General features: G+C 38.7%; 1 protein-coding gene across 3 annotated transcripts in view; it reads left to right on the top strand.

The window, feature by feature from the left end:
* Positions 1-21,497, top strand: part of LOC141808170 (partitioning defective 3 homolog B-like) — a 199,158-nt gene that overhangs the window by 45,978 nt on the left and 131,683 nt on the right. For all 3 annotated transcript variants that reach the window (XM_074694588.1, XM_074694587.1, XM_074694589.1), the window contains exons 5-9: positions 5,034-5,104; positions 12,953-13,036; positions 13,890-14,015; positions 17,148-17,400; positions 19,875-19,983. In XM_074694588.1, coding sequence (XP_074550689.1) covers positions 5,034-5,104; positions 12,953-13,036; positions 13,890-14,015; positions 17,148-17,400; positions 19,875-19,983 — 643 coding nt within the window. The remainder of the gene's footprint in view (positions 1-5,033; positions 5,105-12,952; positions 13,037-13,889; positions 14,016-17,147; positions 17,401-19,874; positions 19,984-21,497) is intronic.

Genomic DNA, 21,497 nt, shown 5'->3' with positions numbered 1-21,497 from the left:
AGTGATTTTGGGACTCGGTTAGGGATTTTGGCAGCCTGTTTCTCCTGTTAAGGTAAAAAAGAAAATAGATGCTGTACATATAAAAAGGAAAACGTCTTCTGAAAGCTGTGTTTAAACATGCACCAAACTACAAAAACTTCCTTAAATTCTCAGTGTTTGTCCTGCCTTGTGCAATTCATTTTTTCCTCTTCTCACCTTCCCTCTTGACCAACAGGAAAGAACAGTTTTGTAACTTTTTTAAAATTTTCAGGGGTTTCTAAAAATGTTCAGGACCCTAAAAATCAAACCCAAGTGCAAGAAAATCACCCTCTACTATTTTTGCTGCCGTCCTTTAGCCCACTACATGCTCTTTGGTGCCCCACATTATTTCTCTGCTGTGCCTGATAACTGCCACGGAGAAGAGGGAAAAGACTGTGAATACTGTAAATAAAGAAATTATCTTCATGATTCTTCACTGTCCCAGTCCTTTTTCATCTCCTTCACTTCCCCCCACTTTTTCACTCACGTACACTTATGTACACACGAGGTCACTTCCTCACAGGTCTGCCTCTTTTCAGCCTGTCAGGTTCAGATAGAGGTAATGGCTCCGGGTAATTTTGTTCAAATTGTCACTTGGCCTTTTGGTGAGAGCGATGAGGGGAGGAAAGTACTCCTTTTGCAGTAATTCTCTGTCTTTCTACTCACTCTGTCTTTTTCCACACTCTCTGTCCCCTTTCTTCATTTAATTTCAATCCAGGAAGATTTACTGGTTTGGGGCTTTCATTCTTAATGCCAGCAGCAAATGAGTGAAGTAAGTCTCAAAATCACTCTTTATTTCACTCTTTAACTTTTTGTTTCCAACAGGACACTAATGTATAACACACGCACGCACACAGGGTCGCAAGTCAATTAGATTGTGTTAATCAGTTAGGGGGTATTTGTTTTTAGTGAGAAAACTACTGGGGCTAATAAGGCACTCCTACACTTATTAATCACGTTACACTGTGGTTTCAGCACATGCCTGGCCTCAGTGTGTGTGTCGCGCAATTAGTGCTGCCGTCAGTATACTGTATGTCAGTAAAGTAGGTTTTGAAGAGCTGGGTTTTCTGTTGGTGTGACTGCTTTCTTATATGGTATTTTGCTTGCTTTGTGTTCTTTTTAGAGTCGCCTTTCAGAGACCCCAATACAGTAGTGACAGGAGACATCCTGCAGTGGGAATGCACTTATAGACAAATCAAAAATGAACAAAAAAAATGGGCCTGAGATACTTACTTAAATTGATCAGTAGACAACTAGACTACCTTAGTGCACATATTGATTTTTTTTCCTAAGTTCAGAAAAACAGAGAAGCAACTCCTATAAAATGGTGACAGGAGTATCCAGTGTTATTCTAAAGGGGTAAATGTAACTAATTCAATGTGAAGATGTCTATGTCATTGTTTTATTTTCTTCCCTGTGCCGCCCTCTTGGCCCCTGACGTGGTATTAATCAAAACGCATATTCACTTCAATTTATCAGCCCTATCCGCAGAGATACTTCTGGATAGATTACCTTCCACAACAGACACACACACACACACACACACACACACACACACACACACACACACACACACACACACACACACACACACACACACACACACACATGCACAGGCAAGCACACACACTACAAACTGAAACTTTCTAGCTTGCATTGCTATGAATTTATCATCCTCACTCTGGGAGAGTTTTCAGGGAACACTTAGCCTGATTGGTTATTCAGTAATTAGCAATTTCACTATAAGTTCACTGGTTTTATCCACTTTTAGCAATTATTAGATTGGATTAAAGGAACTGGATGCTGAACCCATTTATTATACACACAGTTATGAAAGGAAGGATTATCAATCATTGAGTAAAAATGGAAATTACTCTGCTCTCTAGTTTTTGGAGGGCTACTACTGCTCTCTATTGATTGAACTGTCCAAAGGTCAGAAACGTATGTATTGATATCTTCCTGGTCTTTCCTTATACATATCTTTGATAACTTATATTAAAAAAATCTGTCATGTAACAGATATCATTTCAGCTCAAATTAATAGAGTATCTACTCCTTAAAGTATTATTTAGACAATATAATCTGTGCAACAGGAAACAAGTTTGTTGTACTTTACAGTTCTGATACAGTGTGAATCAGGGATGCACCAATCTGATCCTGGCATCAGAAGTTAGTCCAGTACAGACTGAAAACTTCGATCAGATCTTGATGATAAAAAGCTGATCTATGTAACTCAGTTCTACGCTCTTCTGTGTTTATCGGCATAGGTAGGGCTGTGCATAAAGGAGAATAACTACGGCAGCTCAGCAGTTGGGAGGTATTTTCTGCTTGTTTACCAGCAACTCTGTAGTAGTTATCCAATGTCTGACTGTGATGCAACCAGTGTGGTGTCAGTTGAAAAGGTTTACTTTTTAGTGCCTTTGTTTTCAGTGACAATGGTAAGAATTCACAGGGAGTGAAATATTTTAACTACTTTTCATACGCAACAGATCTGAAACATTTACATCAAGACATAACCTTTGTTCCCAAGGGTCCCAGAAAAATCACACAAATCAAGACCTCCTCACAGTATCCTTATATGAACAACTTTTTAAGGTGGAAAGTGTTCAGAAAAACAATATCATGTTTATTATTTTGTGCTAATTCTTTTAAAGTTGCTAAGGCCTTGGGAAATGAAACAGCGTTCAGCTATTTAAATCACAATACTCTGACTAATAAGCCATAGTGCTTTTCATTTTCTGTACTATTGTATCTTTAATATTGTAGCTCTGACATAATTAATGAGGCATGTTTATTCATTTAGACTGATTCACTTTCACTAATTTACCCCTTTGATAAGTAAAATACATGGCGAGCCTATGATTAATATGCTGCTTCCCCTACAGAGAGAGAGGCTATTTCTGCTTGTAGTTTTTAAATGAGACATACAATTAAGCATCGGAGACTTTCCAATTAATGTATGAGTGGCTGTTATTATGACAAAGAGGTTAGGATAATTAATGTTACCTGTCATCCTGTTGTAATTAAGCTCACATGAGAGCATCTGCAGCTTGGCCAGACTAATTGATTTGTAAACCACCAAAGCCCAAACATATGGTTACAGTATCTGCGGTCTGTCACTTCCTGTTAAGTCAAATCTAACCTTCATCTAACTCTTCTCATCAGCTGCTGTCACTGATTCCTTTGTTCTCTCATTCTCTCCCTGAGTCTTTGTCATGTCCTCTCTATTCAAACTCATCCACATCTCTTTTTATAGCCTTGTTTTCTTTCTTTCTCCTGTTCCTCTTCTCTGGCAGGTGGCATGGGTCATATGGCAGCAGGGTGAGAGGTCAAAGGTGTAAGGTCATATTAGGAGTCCATTAGTGCCTGCTGCTAACATTGAGCCTTATTGACCTGCACATGTTTGTCTGCATATGCTTACACAAGGGCGCCTGAGATCAGATATCAACATGTTGTCTACATGTGAACATGCAGATAGAAATTTAGACGAGGATGACACTTGACATATATCCTAGTTCAAAGATAAGATCTGCGTAAGAATATTATCTTGTATTTTATCAATAGCTTATCTGTCATGGCTGTGACTCTAGGAGGTCCAGAATAGGGCTGAACAATTTTGGAAAATTGTCTAATTGCGTTTTTTTGGACCAATATTGTGATTAAGCATGCAATTTTTGTGGGTTTATCTTCTGCATTATTCACTTAACACAAGCAATAAATCATTCTATAGTATGACTGCCACAACAAAGGGTACTGTTTATATATAAAAAAGGCTTTTCTGTAGGCCAGGCCTACATGATATGAAGAAATGAAATAAATTGATGCATGAATTGATAACATATCTAATAGAGCTGGGACGATACGCTAATCTTGGATTCATTTCTGTTACGATTTTTGGGTTACCAATTCGATTTAAATTGCGATTCCTCAATATTTCCTGAAATATCTTTGTTTTTTTTTTCCCCAGCCCCTAATATCAAACCAATATAACTTATGTCTGTTTAACTTCAAGCCTTGTAGAAGTGTAACATTTTTGCCAGAAAAAACAGCATATTGACTTTTACTAGTTCTAAGAAAGAACAATTAACCCACACATCATAGATATGTGAAAGCTGAGGAAGTTAAATGAAATGAATGCAGAAATTATGAGACTTGTAGAAAGCAGCTGGTCCTGAGGTGACATCAAGGCCTAGGCTCTCAATAGATCAGAGAATCAATACTTCAGTGTAACAAACATGATGAGACAGATTTTCTTATAGAGTTCTAAGATTCAAAAAGCTCATGATTAACATGACTGATTATTTTGACATGGACATGAAACATATGTAAGAGTGATGAGCAAATGTGTGCCGTCATACACTCAAGAATGTAACACTGACATGTTGAGCATTGGATGATCCATCATCCTAATATGGTTGGGCTTGAACTCTGACCTCTTCCCTGTGGAGCTGACCTCTGAGTCAATGACACAAACACGTACACACTTCATCGAAGCCTGATGTCACTATCAAAAGGCATTATGACATCTCCCTTGGCTCCCATTTACACTTCTTTTCTCACTTCTCTCATTCTCTTTTTCACTCTGTTGACATGCCTACTGACTGTATTATTTATAAACACTTGACAGCATTGTCTTCCTGCTTCTACATATTAATAACCATTTGTGCATCATCCAGTCATCAATTTAGCAGCTCCTTCACTCATTGCTTAACTGAAATTCATTTATTCCACTTTGGTATCCTCTGATATTTTTAATCACAGAAGCTACCCAGGATTTCCCGTCCAAGGTGGTGCAATGAAAGCCAAAAATCAAAAACGGGTATTTCCTTAATCCACTTAATCTCTCATTCACAGCTTTTTATTTATTTCCACTGTATACTACATAATCTATCCAACACTCTTCAGTTCCACTTTTGGATGTGCTGTTGGAGCATTTTGTTACGCTCTTTTTACTTTTTTTCCACAAATCCCATTGGCACACAAACAGGAAGGTGTTCTTTGTGTTGTCTCTGCAGGCAGCCAGTCCCGCTGTGGAAAGACCAGCAGGGGTAGAGCGACCCCAGGGCAAACACGCCTTCAGTGACAGGTCAGTGTGTTTGTGTGTGATTGTTGGTCCATCTATGCATTTTCTGGAGTTGTACATAGCGTTCGCATTTTCAAGTCCATTCACATTCATATTTATGGATGTTCATGTGCATGTTTATGCCCTACTTTTCCTTCATTAAAACTGTATTCAAATCCAGATCAAGGCCTTTCCAAATATAGTGAGTGTAAAGAGGCTCCATCATTAGCCCAGTACAAAGGACTGCCAAAACGGGGTCAATGCCACACACATGCACATGCACAAACATGTCGACGGCCATACGCAAATGGCCTCTAAAATAAACAGCTACAAACACACTTGCTTCTTTTTTTTAACAGGCAAACACAACTAAACACACAACACACATGCACACACTAATGAGCGCTGCCTAATTAAGTGTTTGGAGCACTGAATGTCCTGTGTCTCCTGTGGGCTTTCTGAGGGCTTCGAAGCATATGTGTGTGTATGTGTAATCTGGCAGTGTGTAGGGAAGGGGGTGGAGAGGCAGGCTCACTGTACCTTATAGCTGACAGTTAATAAACAAATAACATGATGAACCATGGTCAGGGCTTCTATTTATCTGTTTATGAACAACCAGTGTTCAGCACTTCTCAGGTAAGGCAAATGCTGCTGTTATCAATGCTAGTTTAGTCCTGGTTAAACTACTTAACCCTTCCTACTAATAACTGTTCCTCCAGGGCCTAACTCCCGTGAGGCAAGGCTGAATAAATCTTTGGCCTGAACTGCAGTATGATTTTCCATAGCTGTACATTTCAGCTTTTGGGAATTCATAAAAATATTTCAGTTTTAACAGACTTTAATGTCCAATAAGAGTGATAATGGGTTTATCTCAGGGGACTTTTTATATGAATAAATACAAAACAAGAAAATAATAATTAAAAAAAGTATTTAAATGTATTTCTTTCTCTCTTTACTTTGTTTTTTCCTTTCTTTTTTGTGTTTCTTTATTAAGTTTTTTTCCCTCAGTTTTGAGGCCTTTGCACACCAATGGCGACGCGAATAAACAGCACAAAGTTGTGAAAAATTTGGAGGCGTCACATTTAATCATTGTCTTTGCAGTTGTTTATGTCTTTTGTCGTAAACAACCAAGTGCTGGGACACAAACACATCAATGTTGAATGTTTTGGTATGTGACTTGTCAACGACAAGCGTTTTGATTGGTCGGATGCAAACAAAATTTTGGGAAAAAACATCCTCGGTCTGAAAAAATAAAAGCCGCAATTTTGCTCAGCAAAAGAACGCTGCTGGTGTGAAAGCTTGCATTACACGTATACACGTCTAGTATGCAAAAGGCTTTACAGACCATGATACAGCTTTAACATACAGTGTTTTAGGGTCTATCTACTAACACACATAGTTTGACTACACAAGACTACTCTTGTATGTTTAACAGAAACTTCACATTTTTATATTGATATAAAATCACTGTCTTCTTCCCCTCAATTTTTCACATTTTTTTCCAGATAATAAGGAAACATACATTTTAAAGGCTAAGCTCCTATTAAACCCTATAACGACCAATCACAGTAATATTGTGACTCATACAGAGCAAATGAATGGGTCAGCCTTAAATTCCAGACAGTGGCTGTTACATCATTGATCTATGTGCTCCTCTGTCTGCCAGCATTAACCTCTGTTAATGGATCGAGTATTACTCCATGGTTTGAAATCAACAGGTCATCTTGGGCTAGTTCATAAACAGTAAAATAAAGCAACATAATGTTAACCTGTAAATTGACATGCAGGGAGAGAGAGTTATCAAGGATCAGTGGGGAAGAGAATAACGTCAGACATTCGCTTTTGCTGTTTTAGCTCTTTCTCTCCATAGCAACCAGCTGCAAGCACAGAAAAGAGACAGTGATTAGATCACACACTCAAATACACTCCTGTTTATGTGGACGACATGCAGATCCTCTATGAAGCAGCTGGCTGTACATTGCTTTAACATTGAGTAATTTCATTATCAAATACATTTGGAGTCATTTTTGTACATTCTGTAGGGTAAAATAATGCTTTGCAGAAAATTCTGTTGCATGTGAAAAAACATGAACCTCTAGTTAAAAGAAAGCGTCGCAGTATTGCTGGATATTCAAGCTTTATCAGACTCTTTGGTGCCACACAGTTCAACACAGTGGAATGGAAGGTAATATTTAAGACATGTTAGTTTTTCCTCAATAACTTTTTATGAGCACATACCCCTCATGTACACACACGCTCACACACTCAGCTGTGAGTAATGAAAAAGTGATGTAATGGTTTTTGTGGTCGCCGGTGAAACGACCCTTGAAATTGCAAAAAAGTCCAAAATGAGGAGAGGAACGCCGCCATAAATATTGGCACAGTACAGCATACGTTAAGTGAATGTGTGGGTGTTTGTGGCTCTGGATGACTTTCTACTTCACTGTGTATTTATACACATATTTTGGTCCTCTTCTGTGTGTTTGTGTGTGCTTTTGTGTGTGTGTGTATGTGTGTGTGCCTTTGAATTGAAGCTACACCTATAAATACAGTAATGGCTCATCATAATTTAAACCACACAGCACGGTCACTGTGGAACTCATTACCTGTGACTCAAAATGTGCTTTTATACGAGGGAACAGATTTACTGTAAATTGGTTTATTGAAATAGCACTGCCAGTATGTTATATTTCTTTGTGAAATAAGGTGCTCTGTTTGTTGGAGGTGTTTTCAAAGCTTGGAGGTGAAAAGGTAAATGGGTTCCATTGGCTGCATTAGACAAACTGGTTGTGAAACGGATTTTACTGGTTATTCATAGATCATTTTGATTTCTCACACATTCTTACAAGACCCTATTGTTTACATTTATCAATCCAGTTCTTTTTCCCCTTCTTCTGTTTTTGGTTTCTATTCTTTATTTTTCTTTTTTACCCTTTCCCTCTCAGTTTTCTTTTTTACTCATGTCATCATTTACAGCAGAATTAAAAAACAAAAAAGAAAAAAAGAACAAAGTTGCTCACTTTGCGCTGGCTTTCAACAATGTATCTTTATCTTTAATGGTAAAAACTTTTTTTATTCCTTCTTATGCAAAAACTTACAAAGGCCTCCTTACTTCGCCCAAACTCAAACAAATTTAGGTTGTGATTAGCAGTTCAACTATGGCCCCCATCTGCGATGTGCTTCAAAGGATTTTAATAAGAAAATGTTTTTTGGAGATGATGCCGTTAGAATAGAAAATAAAGATTTCATTGAATTCTGGCCTTTGTTTAGACTTTAAACTGTGTAATAATATGGACACTCTGGGTCTATCTCCTCACATCCTGAGATGTGAAGCTTGACTGCATGCTTTTAAAGGATATGTTGCCCTTGTGGAACCAAGGCATGAGAATACTCCCTTTTAGCAGACAGTTTGGTGTTAGTTGCAGGTTTGTATGGTAAATTGTTACCCAACAGTGTTGAAAATTATGATGAACCAGTATGTATTTCATATTCCGGATCTTAGAATCCAAAATATTGTCAGGATCTGGATCGTACTTTTAATTCTGTCAGAAATTATGGTGACCTTGTCTTGTATTGTTTTGCAAAGCAATCTGACCATTTACCGTTGAGTTATAGACACATATGGTGAAAACCGCCCTATCTCACAATGATAATCCTTTAAAAAAGTCTTGGATCCAGACGGTGATCCAGATCACCTCCAAGATTTAATCACTTCTTCCGTATCCCATTTTGAACGTTTCCTGAAAATTTCATCAAGATCCGTTTGTTACTTTTTGAGTTATGTTGTCCACAGACAGACAGACAAACTCTCCCAAAAACATAACCTCCATGGCGGAGGTAACTAACCATAGTGGCATGATGCATTTGTAAAAAAAAAAAACAATAATAATGGCTTAACTGCATGCATTATTTTAGTGTATAAGTTTTTTGAAACCCTTATTCCTATTATTAAATCATAGTGTGTTTTGTGGAGAGCCCCCTGCCCTGTAGGTAATAACCCTCTGTGCACTGTTTGCAGCACATGCAGCAAATCTCAGGAGAGAGGAATGGGGTTTGTTCTGAAACTTTCTTTGTAAAACAGTGATTAAATGTGTTTATTGGAGAAATTGGTCTCTTGGTGCCACTACAACAGGAAAATATATTTTTCCTCCAGCAAAGAATTATCCATAGCTGATGTCACTCAGTTTCCCCCTCTAAACTCAGTACCAGTATCATATGTGAACTGATGTAGCAGCCTGGCTCTTCCCTTCATTCACTCTTTCATCAAATAACCAGACCTAACATTAGAGCTTTCCCTTTAATTTGCCTTTGAATGTGTTTATTTGTGTATTTGCATGCATTAACCTTAAGCTTTATTGTGCATTTGTACTGATTTACATTCCCTTTACTGGTTGCATCACTGGCGCTCTGCACTTTGAAGAGAGAAGGGTAGATAATAAATAAGAAGAGGGAGAAACACAGTGAGAGGAGCAGAGTGGTTTGGTAATGCACATCCTCTTTTTTTCTGTTCTCCTCTCTGTGCCTCTGTCTTTCATAGCAAGGATCAGTGAAGTGGCAGGTGGATAAAGAGAACACCTGCTCTCTTCATCTCTCTGCGCTTCTCTCCTCTCTCCTGCTCTGTGTGTTTGGCCCTTTTCGCTGTCTCTTGTTCTCTCATCATTGCGCTCCCTTCCTTTTTTTTCCCAAGTCTCACTCATGTCTCTCCCCCAGCCCTCCTTTTTTGCCATGATGCAGCCTGTCAAACATCTCACACACACACACACACACACACACACACACACACACACACACACACACACACACACACACACACACACACACGTGTGTGTGTGTGTGTGCACGCTCCTGTGGGAGTGTTCGAGATCAGAGGCTCAGAAGCAGGAAAGGATAGAGGGAGGGTTGGTTGTTTCCCTCCCCCCTTATATTAATGCTATTCATTAGCCTTGTCTAATTAATTCAATGCCTCCTCCTCTTCCCTTCATTTCAATATTTCTTCCTCCCAATCACCCCTTCCTACTTTTATTCCTTTTTATCTCTATTTTTTACTTCTTTTGTCTTTAATATTTATCCATGAAAGATGTGCTCGCACCAATTCCCCAACTGATAACAATGCTATCAAGTATTGGTGAACACCAAATAATCTTCTGGGCAGGATTGTTGGAAAAAAAAATCCAATTGCCTAAATGTTGTACCACTGAGCTTCCGTCCTATTACCTTATTGTAAAAAGGTAAGGGGATAAAACACGTGGCCGGTAGGTGTCAGACGATTTGCAAAAGCTACAACATGAATGCAAGAGCAAAAACATAAATGAAAAAGCCAAAACATAAATGCAAAAGCGGCAGCACAAAGGCACAACACGGATGAAAACGCTTCAACACAACGGCCATAGTATGGCCACAATAGAAGTTAAAAGAGAGTTAGATATCCAAATGGACACACAAAAGTTGTGAAATAAGTAATTAACATCATCTATGAAAAATATAGCTTCATAGGGGGGGGTCACCTTGTGATATCCTTCATAGTACTTATATTTCTTTATTTATGTTAGCATTAGAGCTATATTTATCAAAGCTTAAAAGTTATAAAAGAAAACAATCACGAGAACTGTCTTAACTTCCGTTGTGGCTGTACTTTCGTAGTGTTGTGGCTTTTGCAATTGTGTTGTGGTGTTTGCGTTTGTGTTGTAGCTTTTGCATTTGCGTTGTTGATTTTGCAAATCGACTGACACCTATTGGCCACTGTACAAAATCCCTCGACAATGCTTATTGTGGTAAGGAGTAATGGCACATGGAGTAATCTTTTGTAAAACCTCTGTATTTCTGCTTGGAGAGAACAAAACTTTATATCAGTGTTTGATTGCAGACAAGCAGAAAAAGGAAGACTAATATTGATAGAACTATGCAGGATTAACAAAGGATGCTAATAATCAAGGAAAGATAAAGATATGTCAAACAGGTTAAAGAAAAAAGACACAAAGTAACCACAAAATGCAACACAGTAAGCGCTAGAATATAACTGGTTAAGTCCAAAATGAATGCAGACAGAAGGGTCATGGGGTAGATTGAGTTTCTAATCATGCTTCTTTCGTACACAATAATTTAGCTTGAATACAGTGATTCAGCATGAGACATAAGGTTATTTAAGGTGGGTTTAAAAAAATGCAGAACTGGTCATTTTTGTACCAGGTTTCACTACCCATCCTTTGTAAAGTATGTGCAGTTAGTGACCTGTATCGTCAGTCATAAATTGTTGACTAAACTGGTACTTACAACATGACTTGTTTTGAACCCATTACAGTTAAAGCTTTTCGTTCAAGTTATTTCCACTGCTGCCTCTCCTTCTGTCCCTCTCCCCTCAGTCCTTGTCTCCTGCTGTCCCTCCTTCCCTGTTGTCTGGCCTAACTCAAATGTGCTGCATGACGCAGCGGCCTCATCAGCCTTCTGTGTGTTTGTTTGTGAGAGAAAGAGTGAGCCGACAGCGACAAAGAGAGCGGGAGAACTTTTTTTTTTTCTACTTTGCATCTCTCCCCTGTTGCCCTCACAGTCATCAACCATACTCTCTGTGGAGTTTATCAGCATCTGTACTGCTATCACTTCATGGGGGTTTAGGGATGGATGAATGCTTAAGAGACAGAGAGCGAATGGGGGAGAGAGGAAGAGAGAGGAAAATGAAATGAGCAGACAGAGTGCGAGGGGGAGAGGAGGGGAGAACTAAAGAGGACAAAACAAAGTTCAGACAAACTCACTCAGAAAAAAATCACACACCCACACTGGGAGCAGGGAGAAGGTCAGGGGAGGATTAATGGCTGTGCTCTGATAGATAAACTAATCAAACAAACAAAGACTTCAACACGCACACATTAAAACACAGACTGAATGTAAAACAGACGCATACTTGAACAACACAGACTCGACTGAGACATTTAGAGACTGGAGAGAGGAAAGAACACATGATGGTGAACAGTTACAGAGAGTTGGACACAAACATGAAGCAGTCTGGAGGGCTTTTGACTTTGCTGAGCAAATGCATCTTAAAAAAAGATTTCCGGATCAATGACAGTTAATACCATTATGATTCATGTCCAGTGCACACAGCATGTTAACAAAAAGGTTCGAGGTTTGCATGTATGGCTGTTTTTAAGTTTGTATTATGGGTTTATCTAGGGATGCATCGATATGAAAATTTTAGCAGATACTGATATCTGATATTAATATTGCTGTTATGGCTGATACGATATTTACCAATATCAATATTGGTAAAATAAACATTTTGTCTGTTTTTTTTGGTCAAAAACAGGAAGAGAGACATAAAAGAAGAGGGTCCACTCTTCTAGGTAGTTTTGGTGTTCACATAGTTTTATTTGGGTCTTGAAAGATCATTCAGTAGAAAATGGATGGATGGAATGGAAGATCGTTCAAGGTGCTCCGAAAATGGCAGGCAGCTAACAAGTAAAATTGGCCTACCTTTACACATCGGCCAATGCCGATATGTCAAAAAAAATGACCACAGTTGGCTGATACTGATATTGATGCCGATATATCGTGCATCCCTAGGTTTATCGGCTAATGTTAGCTTGTGTCAAATAGGTCTGCTAAAAGATGTAGTATAATTGCTGAAGTTTGACAAAGATTTCTTTACAATAAAAGAAAATAAAAAATAAAGGTCCTTTACTTATTTCTGTGGTAAAGGAAAAGCTCATTTTAACAGACCCCTTAAAATATTGAGTAAAATTATTATGCCCTAAATCTTTCCTTTGACTGGCCTTAATTATGGTATAACACCACCTCCTGATCGTTGCACTTTATTCTGACATGTCAGAACATAAACCTTTCCTTGTTCAGCATTTCTTGTTTTACTTCTGTTTTGTGCAGCCTGACCAGGACAGTGGAGATCTTAGGAGAGGACAGTCCTCTGGGGATTCATGTTGTTCCTTACAGCTCATCACTCAGTGGAAGGTGAGTTTGGTGCATTATAGATGCAAACACTCCAGCACACACACAGTAGTTCAATCTGTATCAGCTGCTATTCTTCCCTTAAAACTGTAAAAATTACATTTATTCTCAGTTCCTGCAGCTGAAATAACCCTGTGCAATATTTGTGAGGATTTTTATGACCCTGGTACAACAGTAAATGCCAACCACATGCAAACACAATGGAAAGAAGAAGAAATAGGAAGGGAGATTCTTCAGCTATGCAGGGTTTTTTCTCTGGTTCTGTGACTGTCAGACAAGGGATGGGGATTTCCTAAACCAAAGCAGGATGAGTTTTTATTGCTGTTCTCATGACTCACCTGACCCTGCCAGTCTCCTCCTCAATTCTCCTCCCCCATCTCTTTCTCTCCTTCCTGAACAACTCTATCCTTTCTCCCTATCGTCCACCAAGTGTGCTTTTACCTCTTTACATAGATTCATCCTTTAGCCAGTAAGGACTTTTATATGTCAGTGTCATTAAGGTTTTGTTGTTTACTTGTATTTTGGCGGTTATGGATGTCAGATAACACCAAATCCATCTTTTCTATTGTCTTTCTATCAATCTGTGAACCGCCCTGATCTACATTTAGATAAAAAACTCGTTAAATCACATTTATTTCACTGGTTGTTAAAATCCAGAAAGTTAAGGGGTCTATCTGACACAGACACTAAGAAAACAATATGAACGGTCTCTTTGGGCTTCCCCACTGCATGAATCAGTCCCCTGAGACACTCTGAAAGCCAGCCTGAGTAAGTAAATGTGCTTGTGTAAGTCTGCATGTGTGCAAGTTGATAAACAAGTTAACTCCATTTCTCTCCGTGCCCACTCTCCTGTCAGGTCTCTCGGTCTGTACATCCGTGGTGTGGAGGAGGAGAGTCGATCAAGAAAGGAAGGACTCTTTCAAGAGGAAGAGTGCATCGTGAAGATCAACAACACTGACCTCATGGACAAGACCTTCAGCCAGTGAGTTCAGCACTGTCTGTGTCTGGCTGGTCAGAAAGGTTAAAAACATGTCTGCATAAGCAGGCCTCAAGGAAGTAAGGGAAAAGGGTTAAATAAGGCTGTCAGGGTAGTATTTATGAGGCAAAATAAATAACAACTCAGGGCTGAAAAACTCTCTCATTTTGCATTTCTGATTAAATTAATAAACTTGGTTTTGACAGAGCAAGACAGAGTGCAGATACTTGTCTAGACAAGTAAGCAAAAACCAAATTCGCCAACATTACTTCCAAAAGAAAATAAATAAATATCAATCACATCGATGAAAGTTGATGAAGAGGTGTTAAACCTCATTGTCAGTATGTGAACAAGCACATCTGAAACCTTTTGAAACCAGACTTGGCCTATCTTTTCTCCCATGTCCCCTCTGCTGCCTTTGTTTCTGTGTCTTGTGTCCTTTGCATTGTCAGAAGGCTTATATCACTGTTGCACCGCTATCACAGACAGCAGCTCAAAACACACTTGGCAGATGTTTGGAGAGCACTGCGCTTGCATGTGTGTGTCCAAGCAGGCTTTTGTGTGTGTGCCCGTTCCACATCATTCAGTGGAGACCAGATGTTTCATAGTTTTCTCACTGTTCCCATTTCAAAATCAGGAGAAGGACACTAAATATGTGTGTGTTTGGGGATATAACATGATTACAGAGCATTAAAATGACAAAAGACACACCTGTGACAAGGATTGTCACAGTTTACAAGGACTGATAAGGATATTATAATGATTACAGCATATTATAATGTCTCTACAGTCCACATAATAGTCCTTATGCAGTGTCCAGTGTGGTAATAAGATTATATGTGTGCTGTTTTATGCTAGACTGTAGGTAAATGGATTATCACTTGAGGGGTTTGCACCTATTGTTCAAAGATGTGGGTAGTCCCAGGTGCACTCGCTTGTAATTCACACAGTAGTGTTTTTTTTCAAGCCAGACACACTTGAGTTACAACATAAACCTATACACATATGAGCAAGTGTAGACATAGTTCAGTATTCTTGCACTGAGATGCACTATACACATCTGAATGCATACATTCCTGCCAGTTTTGTGTCCTGACGTTTATTGAGATGTAAATCCAGAAAAAGAAAAAAAACAAAATGTGTATATAGGCCAATGAAAGTCTTCTGATCCTTTTGAGCGTCATACACACACACACACACACACACACACACGCACACGCACACACACACACACACACACAAACACACGCACGCACCCCCACCCACACACACACCTTATTGTCCCAGCTTGGCAGCTGTTTTGAGGTAGCATCCTTGATTAAAATATCTCCTCCACGCCAATGTGCCTCCACACATCGTCCACCCTGGGGAGCAACAATAATGTTATTGTGCACAACACATACACACACTCACAGCTTTAACACTGAGTTTTGTTGTATTTTATTGTGTTTCTAGTACAATGGCTTTCACTGCAAGTGCCATTCTGTACGGTGTGACACAAGCGCTTGTACTGCGTAGTGTTTTGAACAGTTTCAGGATGCAAATCTTGCTTGACATGACCGTGCATCCTGAAGAAAACACAATCAGGCTCACTGAAACAACAAAAAGCTTATGATTTTTCTTGTTCTCAGGTGAATGTGGCTCATATAAGGTCTAATAAAACATTTATGTATTTGTTTGTTTTTTACCAAAGAAAGACATAAACACTTACTTAGATATCAGTTTCTGTGTTGCGGTCTTAAACTGGTTACAGACAGTCAAAAGAGTAAATGTTGTCGTCAGTAATACACTGGGGTTGGCAGAAAACAACTTTGGTGACCTATTATTTATTGAAACACTGAGGTATAATGTAGATTGAATGGCATTAAGTACTCAAAAGCCAAACTCCAAAGCTGATTCATTGATTTAGATTGAAGCTTCCCTCAGTACGATAGTATTATCATTAGTAAATAACAATGCATTGCATATCTACAGTGTTAAAATATGTGAATCCTTCATACACGGCTGTATAAGCCCAGTCTGTAGTGAAAGACTCCACGTTATGATCATTAGACCACTGATGGTAATCAAGGAGGGAAATAATAGGAGTGTAATCCAATAAAATTTAAATAAAGTGGATTTTCTCTCTGTTGTCTGGGGTGAATGATGGTGTTTGCCCATCGCCTCTGACACAATGGCTCCCCAATTTAGTTAGTATAATCTGATATATACCACTTTCCCTGCAAAATTATCTCTTTTATGGATGATGGGATTATAATGGCCAGCTGTGAAGGTGTCATGGTTCTGTGTTGCATCTGCTTCTCTGCCCTGCTTTTAGTTCATCCTTTCTGTCAATGCATCCAAATGCACAACGTAGAGTGGCCAGTTTTTACAATGACCTCTGGGCTAGATAAAATAATCAGCCCCATTTCAGCCCCTTTAGAAATGAGGGCTTTCAATTGCGCCCAATTGTTTGATTAGATTGAAATAATTGACTAAACTTATCGGGTGCTTCCAAACTTTTTAAAGCCAGTGACCCCAACTAAGCAAAATTAATTTTTAAGGGTGGAGGCCTCTTGCAACCCTTGTTCTGTGTTCTGTGCGACTTACCCAAGGACTCCGAACCCCCATTTTAGGACCTACTGTAGTGAATGGATTCATCTGTATTAAAAAAAGTAACGTGACATTGACAAGAAGAATGAAGCACAGCGCCAGTCGTAGGATTGACAATAACTTAAATTCAGTGAAGTTAAGATGTGAAAGTCTTACATGTGCTTTGCTGTATTTCACTTTTATGAAAATCAAACACCCCATTTGTAATAGTTAACTATCAATTGAGACTCTTTTAATTTGTCATTTTTAATTGGATTTATACTGTGCATCTTTTTTATTAATTCTGTGCTCCTAATAGAGTTATATGTCCTTTAATAATTACTTTCCTTGTCTAAGATGAAAAACTACGCAGTGCCTGTAAATGTGATTAATGATGTGATTAGTTTTACGGTGCAGTTGATGTGGTTTGCATACTTAATCCACTTCGCCCACTTGTTGAACAAAAGTTTTTCTCTCATGTTCCCTGTGTTTTCTCCATTCCAACCACCCACCCCTCTTTCCCTCTTTCCCTCTTTCCCATCCTCCATTTCTCATTCTCTCTCGCAGAGCCCAGGAAGTGTTTCGTCAGGCAATGCGTTCCCCAGTTGTCCGTCTGGAAGTAGTTCCTTCCTCTAACAGAGAACGCTATGAGAAGAGTCTGATTGGTCAGCTGCTCGGCAACAGTGCCGGTCCTGACTGCAGTCCCCGAATCGCCAAAACCAAAGAGCCACCTCCACCTGTAAAAGCCAAACCTGTCTTTAAGCCCCCTGAGAATCCATCCATGCGGTTGGCGGATGAAGCTTCTGTTGTGGAAGCTAATGTAAGTTCACTTGTCACTCACAGAAGGGTCATCCTGACCGTGCTAAGTCTGATGTTTTGCTAGTTCAGTGAAAGCAGTAAGCCAGTTTTAACAATAAATATAAGTTTGCAAAGAAGTAATTTGACAGACACTGAAATTTTGCTCCAGCAGAGAAATAAATATGAGCAGACAACTCACAACACTGACATATTGGTGTTCTATAACTATGCTCTGTCTTCCTCCTTTTTAACGATGTTCAGGTGTTAAAAAAACTTAAATCAGAATTTATTAAAAGGTATCAATTTCCTTTAATTGTTTTATAACTGCATTATGGGGACCCCCCTGAAAATGAGATGCTGCATCTCAAGGGGCTATCCTTTAATACATTCAAATTCAAATTATGTCTTTCTTGGATCCAGTGCATACCTTCATTCCACACCAAAGGAGCACAACCTTTTTGTCAAACTAGTGTATTGTCCTGAATATAAGACAAGGTTTTTTTCGTTGGAGATAATGTGAGAAAAGGGGGGGATCATCTTATAATCAGGGTCTAAGCATTGACACATACTGATAGTTGTCTAGGGTTGCTACAAGACCGCAGCAGCAGCCAGCTTTTTGTAAAGCCAGTGACCTCACGGTGGCTGCAGTGATCTGTCAATCACAGTGTGTTGACAGACAACTCAGGTGAAGTTATGGTGCTTATGTTAAGATAGCGATGGTCAATGCAGGATGTTAAACAATGGCCAGGCAGCAAAAAAATATGGAATATAAAATAAGTTATGGAGTGTAATGTCGAAGAGCGCATGTCCTAAAAGAGCATTTGGAATCACATTCAAAACACAGATCTTGAAAATGAAAGCAGTCTTCATTATTTCCATGATTTTCCCTGAACTTTCAATGGAAAAGATATTTTCTTTAGGTAAAGTTTCAGAGTCTTTTTCTGAAAATTCGTCTCAAGAAGAAGGGAGTTGTCTTATAATCAGGGTCATCCTACATTCAGGTCAATACAGCAATATTTCTTACTGTCAAAGTTATCAGTCTCCTTAGATCTTTCAGTCCAGTTTCAGTACTGGACTGCAGAACGCAGAAAAATACTGATAGTGTACTGCAAGCATTCACAACAGTAAAGTTACTTAGATACAGGGCAAATTAAAGCAGTTTTTTGGGCTGAAGCTATAAAAATGAATGAATAAATAACAGACTTTTGGCCCCACAAACACTTCCTTGATAACTTCACTGCCCTCAACCGTTTCTTGATTTGAACTTGACTGCGACTTTGGGTACTGTTGTTTCAGCAGACCATGGTGTAAGCTGCTGTGCTGCTAACTGGCTCTCTGACACTTTCTGAGCTTGTAGGCCTGTTATAGCTAAGATTTCTGTCTTGTAAGTTTTTCAAGTGGCCCCCTTTGGCAAGGCCACTACGCCTACTTGCGCTGTTTTGTCAACAGCCATTCCTGTGCTTTGAAAGCGAAGCACATTAACTGACTATAAAGTGAAGGCCATGAACTACCACTTACATCCACGACAGGTTCATGCTGTCTCATACTTCTGTATATGGGGCGCAAACTTCAGTTGCTGATTGTGTTTTTAGAATTTTATTTTTGGTGTATAAACAACAAAGTCATTCTCATCAGACACTATAAAACTGTGTGATAAGTGTCACTATGGTGAACTGTGAAAACTAGTTGATGTAGAAGCAGTCGTTCAAAGCACTGAGCACATCTAATTATCATCTTAGAAAAAAGAAAACATTGTCTTTGATTTCATAATGCAGATATTTTATCATTGCATAATAACGTTTTAAGCAGAGCTTGGCATTGCTTGTCATTTTTTGCGGTGGTTCCGATAACACTGAGTAAGTCTACGTGCTCATTAGTGTTCTGTTTTTGAGTCTTTTCCAGTTTGGTCCCTTTTTGGTTATCATGTTTACACGGAATATAAGAAAACCTTGTCATTACCCCAGAAAAACATCATCATAGCAGCATCCGCCTTTATGATCAGTGCTCTACAGCTGTGTCTTGATTTGTCAGCATCTTAGTTTCTATGTTTAGCTTCTCAGAAACCCAGCTGAATAGTCTACTCGCCAAAATATTCATATTCCCCTTTTGGTAAATCAAAGTTATCTTGGTTTCCAAATCCAGGATATGATCAATACATTAACACGATGCTTTATGAAGTTCTGTAACAACCAGAATACAATTTGGTGTGTGAAAACTGATTGAATTGAATGTTGTACAGGTTGGCTTCGCTTCAGAGACTTTTATTTTTAGTAATTGATAACAATTGAATATAACATCATTGATAACAACAAAGACACGACTCGTAGAAAAGTTTTGCTTAATATCTTCTCATTTCAAATATAAATTTCAATATAAGTTAAGGAGATTAATCAGAAATAGCTTCTGAGGGATTTGAAGTTATACCAGTAGAAACAAATGTATTTTTGTGTTATTAAATTCTTTAGAAGTGAATAAACTGACTATGTTTTGTGACAGATGCCAAAGGGAAGGAGTGAAAGCCCACTCTTTAAGAAAAGTCCAGCTCTTTCCAACTTGGTGACCAGTAAAAGAGGAGGACGCCGACTGAGGATTGATTTAAAGAAAGGTAAAGATCCTGGTGCAGAGGAACAGACTCTTCCTGTCCTCACAAAAGGCACAGACTTATTGTCTTTATCATTATAATTTGAAGAAGTAAAGATGAAGAAAATTTATAAGTGTATAGATTGTCTCCCTTTCTCCTTTATGTCTGTATTTTATTTCAGCTTTACACACAATTTTTGCACGCTCACATTGTAATTATCCAAGTGAGCATTATTGACCCTTTTTATGTATCACCATTTTCTAAATGTGTTTAATGAATCAGGTTTATTTCTCCTGCTGTTGGCGCAGTGTAGTGCTTGTATCCCCAAAGCTTCCTTTCTCTGCTCTCTGGCTGACTCTCCTTCCTCTCATCCTTCCTCTCTTCATCTTCCTGATTCCCTCTCTTCAGGCTCTATTAAGTCTTTATTGATCTGTCCATTTCTGCTGATATGAATTCATACTGGATCAAACTGCTGACTTGGCTCTGCTAAAGAGACCAGACTAAATGAGGTCCATAAAACACACTGCTTGCCTCTCAGTCAGTCCGTGGTCATTTTTGTCCATGCATGTGTGTTTATGAGTGCTTTAATACACATTTCTTGGTGCATGTGGTTCTTTACTGATTACTAATCTTAATCACTTTTTTTTCCAGAACATTCACTCCCTGTTTCCGCTGTGTTACACTTCATCTTCTTTTACCTCTTCCTCCTCTCTGCCCCACACCTGAACCCATTTCTAAAGCCTTCACACCTGCAGAGTCTGTAACTCCAGCTATAGCTAAAGGGTTTAAGGCGACACACACAATATCCTAAAGGATTTAAATTATCAACCTGAGAGTATAGTCAGGAGCTGAGTCAACAATGCTGTGTTGAAGTTCTCAGAAATACTTCAGGATGTGTGTGTGTACTGTGTCCGTTTGGGGATGGATTGGAGATTTTGACTCTCAAGTTAACACAGGTACAGAGGCAGAAGGTATGATGCTTTAGAGGTTGTTCTTGTGTTGAATCTGAAACGACGATACTTTATCCATCTTGAAGGGAAATTTAGTTATTACAGTTTCCATCATACACAGTAAGCATACGGGAGTAGAAGTAGAAAGTACAAAACAAATATGGTGAGGAAAGTAAGTATGGACTGAATCAGTGTTTTTTCAGTAAATTAATTTCAAAAAAATTATCCCTCAGACGGATGGTGGTCATTCGCAACAAAGGTTATTCAAATAAATATGAAAAACATTTCAACTAGGGATGCATGGTAAATCAGTATCAACATCTGTATCAGCCGATGTTGGTAATTTCTTAATATATCGGCATCCACGGATGTGTAAAAGTGGGCCGATATTTACTCATTAGCTGCCAGCCATTTTCAGAACATCTTGAACAATCTTTCAAGACCCAAATAATGTTTTTTTCTATGACTATGTAAACACCAAAACTGCTCAAGAAGAGTGGATAAGGAAAACAAGTTTGAAAGTAAAGGGAGATATTGAAAAATTCAGTTTGCATGGTTTTTAGTATGTTCACAATTTGATCATCTCAG

The sequence above is a fragment of the Halichoeres trimaculatus genome, unplaced genomic scaffold (assembly GCF_033239565.1).
Source record: "Halichoeres trimaculatus isolate MK-OKI-2021-1 unplaced genomic scaffold, fHalTri1.1 fHalTri1_scaffold_19, whole genome shotgun sequence".
NCBI classification, from domain to species: Eukaryota; Metazoa; Chordata; class Actinopteri; order Labriformes; family Labridae; genus Halichoeres; species Halichoeres trimaculatus.
The sequence above is the reverse complement of the archived record's forward strand: the minus strand, read 5'-3'. Positions and strand labels throughout refer to the sequence as shown.